The sequence below is a fragment of the Apis dorsata genome, unplaced genomic scaffold (genome assembly GCF_000469605.1).
Source record: "Apis dorsata unplaced genomic scaffold, Apis dorsata 1.3 scaffold_194, whole genome shotgun sequence".
NCBI classification, from domain to species: domain Eukaryota; kingdom Metazoa; phylum Arthropoda; class Insecta; order Hymenoptera; family Apidae; genus Apis; species Apis dorsata.
Window position 1 is genome coordinate 1712598 of NW_006263478.1, and position 10179 is coordinate 1722776.

The window sequence follows — 10179 nt, forward strand, 5'->3', positions numbered from 1 at the left end:
AATAGTTTTAACGTAGTTTAAATGTAATTTAGAGGAAAGTTTATCAGATTGGAGTAAAGACATACAAACTCGGATACAAACTGGTATCGATTCTCTCAGAAAAAAAAAGTACATTAAGGTCGGTGATGCAGTCGTGGTTATTAGTGGATGGCGTCAAGGTACAGGATTTACTAATTGTGTTCGTATAGTTTACGTATCACCTGGATGCAGAAAGGATCAAGTCCCAGATTTGGAGTCTTGCTGGTGAAATATAAATATCTTTTCTTTTTTTGCACAAAAACATAACATAATTGTACGATAATAAAATGGAATTGAATTTTGTCATTTTTAAAACAAGTAATGAAATATCTGTAATTATCACTTTAATTATTTCTATTATAACAAACTTTTATATTTTATTTTATCAGATTATTGATTTAAATTTTTAACTTTCGTTCTTATAACTTTCAATAATTATTTACATATGTAAAAATCTTCGATAATTATTTATAAAAATCATATAATATATCTATAATATTAAAAGAATTACACGATAAATTCATGGATAAGTTATAATTCTTGAAACAGATGTATAAATATCTAAAGCCAATATTGAAGTAATAGAAATCGTATCAAGAGATAAGGTATAATATAATATTTGTATAAAATATACATACGTATATAAAAATAAATATAGTTATATCCATAAAAATACGATTAAATAATGATAATTAATAATTTATGAAAAAGATTGATTGAAAAGATTGATAACATATATATTTATTTCCAATTATTTCTGTAAGCCTGACAATTGAGAACTGACACTTTGCCTACCATTAGTAACTATTTACATATGTTTTAATATATGATATTAAAAATAAGTATAAATTAATAAAATAAACATTTATCTTATTGTTTTTTCTTCTATCCTTTGTTCTTTTACATATTCGAAATTTATTTATTTTTCACCGTCATCAATGTCTATTGTTACGTTATGTGGTTCAATTAAGTTAGCTACTACTACTAGTATATATGTTTATTCAAACATTAACAGCCAAGATGTTCAAGAGGACATTAACATTAATGTCAGAATGTAATTTTATACGCTCTTGTATTCTATATACACATATCATATATGCTCAATTATTGATTTTTTTGTCAGCTATTTGTCTTTATAAAAAAAGAAATATATATATAGATATTTATTAATATATATATATATAATAATTTAAATGTAATTTCATATAAAAATAAATATATCTTAATTTACAAAATCTTTTTCATGAAAAATAGCTCGAATCATAATATCGAGCAAAAAACTAAGAAAAGCAAAAATTTTACTTCACTGTACTATAAGTATGTCACACGTTTGTACTCTAACCACGGCTAATCAAGTAGTCCTTTCTAAGATCATTCATTCATTGGCTACGATTGAAACGTAATTGAATCCCTACTGAGAATAGGGTCGAAGATTTGTTCCTTATTCATCAAATCTCGGCAACTTGAATCTTACATATAAGATGATATATAAGGTGGAAAAGTCATCTTTGATATTGCGACGCAATTGTATACTCTAGATTCCAATAATTTACGCTATTTCAATAATATTTCAAATGAAGCTTCTAATGCTTCATACTTCATATTATTACATACTAATACTACATATTAATGGTAACGTATAACGCTCTCAATATTTAAGATATCTCCATCTCGAAAACTTTCTATTTCTATGTAGTACAATAGGAATACTTCGTATAAAAGCAAAGACTCTTGAATCCATGATAATCATAGTAATCATATTTTCATTAATTATGTTGTAATTCTTCGATATTATACAAGTAATCTTATATAAAGTTATCTTTAATGATAAATATAAATACAAATATAAATTATTTAAAACTTCAAAAGGAAATTAAAATTGCAAATATAAATTTGCATTATCTTTAGAGGAATAAAATTACAAAAATAAAATTTTGAAATTTATCTTTAACTTCGTACAAGTTAAATTATCAATAAAATTCGGAAAACTAATTGAATCCTGAAGATTGATCAAAATTTTACAATTTTAAATATGTAATCCTCCTCGATTTCTTGATTTCTAGAAAAATCAAAAAATTACACAAATCGATCGTAAAAAAAATTACCGAAGAGCCATGACTTTTGTAAGATTGTAAAGAAATTTGTAAACAGCTTCGTGTCCGAGAAAAAGGGTGCGGAAAATCAGAGGAGGAAGAACGCTTGCGCTAAAGGACCACGTGCTCGTATTCAAACAGCCACCTGTGCTTTTGCGCTTATATTCTCCCCCTTCAAACGATCCCAACTCGTATATATACGAGGACATCCTTGGTACTGTTTCATTTCTCATCGTTACTGTCGTATCGACGAATACCCTTAATTTTCAACACAGCGCTTCGATTCAAAATTTTCTTCGATTTCTAAAATATTTTCGACTCCTCTTTATCTTAATTGGTAAGTTTAGAGAATTTTCTTGCATTTAAATTTGATGCAATCGATTATAATTTGAATTTGTATATTTTTATTAAAAGGTAATTTTAAAATTTAATTTTTATGTGATTTTATGTAGTAATTATATTACTTTTTATTAATCATTCTTTTATTATCTATTTTATTTTAATTTGCTTATACATTTTCATGATAATGTTATTTTTTATATTTTTCGTTTTAAAGCTACAGCAAAAGTAAAAATTTTAAAGATTTATAAAATATGTGAATTTAATCATATATTTTTATAATTTTTAATTTTATTAATTAAATATAGATTCGATAAGTAATTCACTTCTTCGTCAATTTATTAGCTTATGATGTTTATCGAATATCTTTTCTAACGAATGAATATGGAGGAAAGAGAGAGATAAAACATCTTTATTTATCTTCATTAATATTTTATTTTATAATTTAATTCAATTGAAAATCTGATTGAAAATTAGATGAAAATGATGAAATATTATCCCAATAAAATTGTATCTATATTTATAATACGTGTTGTACATGTTGTATCTATGTCCTTCTTACTTATTCTATCTAGTATATTTTCATTTTTCAAGATAAATATTATAATGTTTTAAGATCCACATATTTTTTATTTTTTAAATTAGAAAATTCGTACAAACTTTGTAAAAATTTAAAAACGATCAAAGACAATTTATTTTAAATAGTCAAATATAATAATTGACTATAATACAATAATTTAATAAGAACACATAAATATATAAAGAATGACTTTATATGACAAAATTTCACATACAATATTTTCTTCAAATTATTTTATGAACAAAAGTTCATAATTTCTATTGCAATTCTGTTGTTTCGAAATTTATTTATACATTTTTCTAAATAGTAAATTATTTCAAGACTTCATTGTCAAGTTTATAGAAATATAATTATTTCTTATAACATTCATATAATTCTTATAACATTCTTATAACATTCAATTAAATAATATACGAATTTTTTAAATGTTGTTTATTGTTCGATGCTATCCAATTAATATATACACAACAGTCATGCAAAGCATAAAGTTAAATGATTTTAAATTATATAAATTTGATTTAATTTAATACATGCTATATAAATTCAGTTGTATACCATATAATTTTCTTGAAGAATTTGTAAAATAATAGACTCAAATTTACATATTTTCTATTTATATGTAAATTATATTTTTATGATATTCAATTACGGTCCAAATTGTTATATTTTCTTTAATTCTTTTAATTTTAATTTTTAAACAACAAACAATTCCGTAACAAATTAATTTCATTAATTTGTAATTTTCTTTATAAAAAATAATACGAACAGTTATCTGAGCCATAGATTATTTTAATTTCTTCTCTCTTCTGAAGAATAGTTTCTTAAATAAGTGAATATATTTTTGCATGCTTTAATATATTTTCTCTTTTTTTTTTATTTTTTAAAATTGAAATACGACTACTATTAAATAACGTATAAACATATTAGTATTGATATTTTGTTTTTAATTGGCTTAGAAATTGGCGGAAGAAAAACTGAAAGCTTTTTTTAAAATAATACGTTTTCCAGAGAAAGGAATTATTAATGGTCCTTTAATCGTTTTAAGTAAAATTTCTTTGTAGCTACGTCATGTTGTTGGTCTAAAAATATTTTTACCCAATCGATAACTCAAGTATTTTCCTACGAATAATTTATCGACGAAATGCCTTGAGAAAGTACAAAATTTTAGACAAGCCTTTTTTTTAATGCTTGAACAGCAGGTACATTGTTTATCGATGTTTAAATTTCAGTGTTGCGATATAAATCCATTACAAGAAACAATGTCTATTTTAAAAAACTTACCCCAATATTTTTTAAATAATTCACTCTTGTGGATTATTTAATTTATAAAAAAAATATATACATTTGTATATGTGTCAAAAAAAGTTCTTAAAAATAAAAGTGTCTTAAAAGTGCAGAGAAAAGTTCAGACAAATATACAACAAAATTACGGATGCAAATTCTTATAAAATAAAAGTTTCTTTAAAGTTCAGAAAGAAGTTCAGACAAATATACAACAGAAAATTATGGATGCATATTTATTTCAGCTGTAAGTTAAAATAATGGTTATCAGCTGCAATTTATTCTCGTAGACAAGAAATAAATGATTGTTCAATTCTTTCTATAATACTTCTTCTATAATATAAAAGTTTAATCTCAGTTTTAAAGAATCGTTTGTTATAAACTTTTAAAACGAAATCAAATCGAAACGAAATTAATATGTTTATAATTCAAAAAGAAGAAATAAAATATTTCATAATATTTCATTGTATCGATACAAGCATTAACATAGCCACATTATTGCATATATTTTAATAGAATTCGTTCCATTAGCGATGATAGCAGAACATGTTTTCCGTGCTATCTTGATAACGACGTGAATATTTTACCGATCATATTATCGTATATCATTTAAATCAATAACATTATGATGTTTGATATTAAATCGAAGAAAATTGATAAAATTATTTTTCATCATTTAGTAAAATATCTTGCAATCTTTTTTATTCCACTTTTTTTTCTTAATTGAAAAATTTAGAATTTTTTAATTTAATTAGAAATGCAGAAAAATGTGAGAGAAATAGATTTATCAAAACCAAGTATATACAAATATGTATTATTTCTAAAATGATTTATAGAAATTGCAATTGGATTATAGGATAGACTCAATATGCAGTATAATAGTTAGATAATATGATAAGTTAGTAACATTTAAATTCAATGGGCATACAGTTAGTACTGATAAAGAATACATAGAAGGAATTATAAGCATATGTCATTCTAATAATGAATTTTAACTAATACTTCAAAATCAATGTCAAATTACAGAATTTTTCATTTTTAATACGCTGCGTAATTGAAAATTTGCATGAATTTTTATATTGCAATATATTTACTGATTAATTTATTCAAAATATAATTTAACTGATATACATCGATTTAGAAATTTAATATCTTCATTTCATTTTCAGAAAATTTGATAAGATGCCAATCAAGTTCTATTTAAAATCAATCTTACTGTTTATCATTGTTGGCTTCGTTGTTGGTACTGAAAACTACATAGATTACTCAGGTATGTAAAAAGAATTTGTATTTCTATTTTTTTGAATACTTACTTAATATATTTAATTACACATTTATTGAATACAACATAATTTGCTTGTAACTTAAGTAAAATAAATAGCAATTTAAGCATCATATGTTGTTAAAAAATACTTCAGGATAATAAGATAATAAGATACATTTAAATTCCTTACAATTCTTATTTATTTTATTTATCTTACATGATCTTATTTTTTTCAAATGTAGAAAATTCCTATTAATCTTTAAGATTATAATGATTATATTAAAAAATAATCAATCTGCAATCTGAACACATTCAATAATATTTAAATACTTTCTTCTTGACGACTTGATAAGAAGAAATAAACAAAAATTTTCATTGGCAAAATTTGTAATACCTTTACAGATGAAATATCAGAAAAAATGCCAATAGAAAATATTCACGAGTTTTATAGACTTCTGATGCAACGCAATGCTTTAGAAAATGCTAGACTTGGCGAAACTCCATTGGAACATTTAATGATCCGTAAATCTCAGCGATCACCTTCATTGCGCTTACGTTTTGGACGTTCTGATCCTCATTTATCTGTAAGTACGAATAGATATTTATTTCTAAATAATTGTTATTTTAAATTTTTGAAAGTCTAGATCAGAATTGAGATTTAATCGTAATAAAATTTTTATAATATTCATATTTTTCAGATTGGAATTCTGTCAAAACCAATAAGTGCTATTCCATCATCCAAATTCGATGATAAATGAAAAAAAATGATTCATTTCCCTTTTTTTTCCTCCTCCTACGTGTATAAAAATCCACTATTTATATTATATAATTATTAAAAATTAAAAATTGTACTTATTTTATTAATGTTTTACAAGAATGATGAAAATATATTTTTTTTTTTCCTCTTATCCCTATTATTCTTTATAATTATTCTGTGTTATATAAATTAATGTATATACATATTATATAAGAATTATTTTTAATAACACGATTTATCGATCAATAAAAACATCTTACATGTTTTTTATATTTTCCTATATGCTGAACGCATTTTTTAATTGCTTTAAAAAATTTTATATGAAAATATGATAATATATATAATAATAGTGTGTTTGAAAAAAACTGTCAATTGAAATCAAATAATAAAGAAATATAAAAAAAATATCAATTAAATCTTTATTAATAATATTTTTCCAGAAATACAGCTATTGTGTAATTTATCTTAAACTGGATTAAACTTTATTAAAACTAAGAAAAGTTCAAATCGTTATAACTTCGAAGATAATGATTTTCGATTAATGAATAAACGATCATTAGAAGTGCAGAACCTTCCTTTTTAAAATGCTTTTTAATTTATCTCAATATCACTTCTGGTTTCCGAGTAATTATCGTGTAAAAGAAAAGATAATTTTTAGTCGTTTATTATCTTCATTCATTCTCGTCTTTCTGACCTATCCCAATTTCCAGACAAGTGACAGACTCGATTCCTAGAAAAACATAGTACGCAAATGTAGTATGTATTTCCAAGAAAAGATATAGGTCACGTGATCACAAATCCATTCATAATTTCCGTACTGTTAAATGCTATGAAAATGTTGAGTCCTTATATCTCAATAACTATTTGATTTATCAGGATAATTCAAAAAATGAAATAAATGATACAATTTCCTTTATTTTCTGACTCTTAATGAAGAAAAATTTTTTCTTTATGTTTTTTATATGAAAAGTTGAAGTTTCGTTCGATTATAGTAATCTTTTTAAAATACTTCTTTTGCATAACTTTATTTACATAATATTATATTTAAATATATATTTAATGCAGATATACATTAAATTATATAAAAAAAAATGTACAAGCAAAATATTAATTTTGGAATTAATTTATTTTCTGTTAATTTTTTTATAATTTAAAAGTATTATTTAAAGTGTGCTGTCTTTGTAGAAGAACAAAGTTTCTTAAGTAAATACACTGCTTCCCTATTTTCATTAGTTAATTCACCAATATTTTTAAATTCTGGTCGTGATAATATTTGACTTCGTGCATGCTCCACAGTTATAGAAAGTGGCATTGTTAAAATTTTTCGCCAATTCGTTTTTTCGTATTGGATTAGAAACTGGAAATAAAATAATATTATATTTCTTAAATATATATTAATATTATCCATTATAATTATTTTAATTAATTATAATTATTATCCTATATAATTATATCAATTTTACTGACTTGATCAAATGCAGTATCTTCAATATGGAACATTATATGAGTTAATGGTTTAAAAAGAGGTGTAATTTCAGGTATATCGTCCTTAAGTCTGTCGACATTATTTTGCCTTAAATTATTCAATATTAAATCCGAAGCATGAATTAAAAATTCATGAACCACCTAATATAATATCACGTTAAACTCAATTTTTAAATTATTAGATTAAAATTTTTATACATAATAATTTATAATATATAATGTATATCTTTATTACCTTCAAAGCTTGACGTCCCGAACTGGTAAACAATAATTCATCGGTATATATTTCAATAATAGAAGACATATTTGTTTCATCAATACACGAATTTGTATTCAATGTTTGCACACTAAAAAAATATAATAAACGAATAAATAAACATTAATTCTAATAAATATACATACATGATTTATAATTTTAGGTAAAATTTTTATTCTTAATAATCTTACTTTTTTTTTACAAGTTGAAAGAAATCGTCAATTTGTGCAGTATGCTTGTTATCTTCATCTATACTACAAATAGCTTCAGCTAAAGTAGTCACAGTTGCTGATATATCATTAGGATTAAAAATATTTAATTCACAGTCTTTAGATGTTGAATTATCTTCTATTTTTACTTCACAATTTTTTGAGAATTCAATAAGAGCGGTATAAAGAGATGCACACAAAACATGAAGAAGAACATTTCCACCAATTGGATGACAATGAGCAGGAATATTATCATTTAACGCGAGTACAGTTTTCAAAATTGCAAGTGGTAACGTTACATATAACTCAGTGAAACAGCCAATTACTAGTGACATTGCTTGATACATACTAGCTCCTGTCTGAAAATTATTATATTATTTCATTGAATATTTTTTTAGATTTTTAAGTACATTTTCATATATATGAAACTTAGATTAAATCTTAAATATTATCTATTTTAATTTATATAATGTAAATCTATAAGATATTTTAAATCGAAAAATTATTAATTTAAAAATCATCTCAATTTTACATAAATATACAGTTATCACAATCGATAACTTACTTTTACAGCTTTTAAAAGTATTTCAATAATTGGTTGCATCATATCTTTTAATGGATTTAAAATTGCATTTAACCAAGGAGGTCTTGATTGGTTCCAAACCTAAAAAAATATGTTCATTTTATTTTCAAATATTCTTATTCACTTACTTTTAAAAAACAAATACCTGTTGTCGATCAAGATAATTAGACCACTCAGAATTTTGTTTTAAAGCTGGTATAATAACATAACCAGGATCTTGTGCTGTATATGTTAAAATGTACATTAAACTATAAAGACTCAATGCTGATGTTATTTTCATCGATGGATTGCACATTGCACCACTACATAAAAAACCACCGCAATTCTCTTTATCGAATTTCAATTTCTTGAAATTTTCAAATTCGTTTTCACATGTAAAATTACCACATTTATAAATAAGAGTGTTTAATAATATTTTGGCTACTGCACAATTGTTCATAAAAATTATCTATGAAAATTTAAAAATAACATCTTTTAATTGTGATATTTAATTTAAAGTATTTTTAACATATATATACAAAATATACATTCTTCTTCTAAATATTCTAAATAATAATTTTATAATATTTTTTTTATATTCAATTAAAAAGGAAAATCAAAAATTATTGTCATTGAAATCAAATAAATTCAAATATATTTATTTTATAATATATTATTTATAATATATCTAATTTCTGTGCTATAAAATATCATTGTGGTAATATAATAAGCGATATTAATAACCTTCATTAATTGAGGCCAATTCGGCTGAGGTTGATGTCTAAGAATATTTAATTCTAAAATCACAAGTCGATTCGAACATAAATTTGAAATGTATACATCAGAATCGATAGAACCTAATAAATTTGGCGCGCATATTAATAACCAGGGAGCAGGTTCACGACGCGTTTGTAGAATCGTTAAATTTTCAAACCCAACACGAAATACCTGTGATAACAAATTTTTCATATAAAAATTTATAAAATAAGATATATTAGATGAATTATCTTAAAAAATAAAAAGCATATTAATATTTGTACATATCAAACATGTTTTAATACCTGATATAATTCTTGAAGAGGTGTACCTCTTAATAATAAGCAAATCAATAACTCATTACATTTTGTATGTATATCCCTAATAGCAGTAGGCAATTTATTTAATTTCATACCGATCATTTCATTGGCATTTACACAGACAGCTAAAGCAAGATATCCGGTACAGCAAAGGACGTTAAAAGCATCTGTCCAAAATTGTTCAGCTCGTGCCAAACTTGGTCGACCCTATTTATATTAGTTCATATTTATTTGTATTGATATTATATATATATATATA

At 23.4% G+C, this 10179-nt stretch overlaps 3 protein-coding genes across 4 annotated transcripts in view; 2 read left to right on the forward strand and 1 right to left on the reverse strand.

Moving 5' to 3' along the window:
- Positions 1-302, forward strand: part of LOC102675314 (pyruvate kinase-like) — a 2842-nt gene extending 2540 nt beyond the window's left edge. Inside the window, exon 8 of the mRNA XM_031509957.1 lies at positions 33-302. Within this exon, the coding sequence (XP_031365817.1) occupies positions 33-247 (215 nt within the window). The 3' untranslated portion in view covers positions 248-302. The remainder of the gene's footprint in view (positions 1-32) is intronic.
- Positions 303-2320: 2018 nt separating this feature from the next.
- LOC102674961 (short neuropeptide F-like) lies at positions 2321-6371 on the forward strand. Of its 2 annotated transcripts, none has more exons than XM_006614666.2 (4): positions 2321-2448; positions 5481-5581; positions 5978-6159; positions 6280-6371. In XM_006614666.2, the coding sequence occupies exons 2-4, from the start codon at positions 5494-5496 to the stop codon at positions 6331-6333; spliced, it is 324 nt and encodes a 107-aa protein (XP_006614729.1). In that variant the 5' UTR covers positions 2321-2448; positions 5481-5493; the 3' UTR covers positions 6334-6371. The 2 variants fall into 2 exon arrangements, with proteins under 2 accessions (XP_006614729.1, XP_031365814.1); XM_031509954.1 differs by having other exon boundaries at positions 2324-2448; positions 6274-6334.
- A 1068-nt stretch (positions 6372-7439) lies between these two features.
- The window catches only part of LOC102679622, a 5549-nt gene continuing 2809 nt past the window's right edge, over positions 7440-10179 (reverse strand). Inside the window, 8 exon segments of the mRNA XM_031509955.1 lie at positions 7440-7689; positions 7800-7958; positions 8053-8164; positions 8265-8641; positions 8848-8946; positions 9011-9313; positions 9589-9792; positions 9906-10127. Of these exon segments, the coding sequence (XP_031365815.1) occupies positions 7492-7689; positions 7800-7958; positions 8053-8164; positions 8265-8641; positions 8848-8946; positions 9011-9313; positions 9589-9792; positions 9906-10127 (1674 nt within the window). The 3' untranslated portion in view covers positions 7440-7491.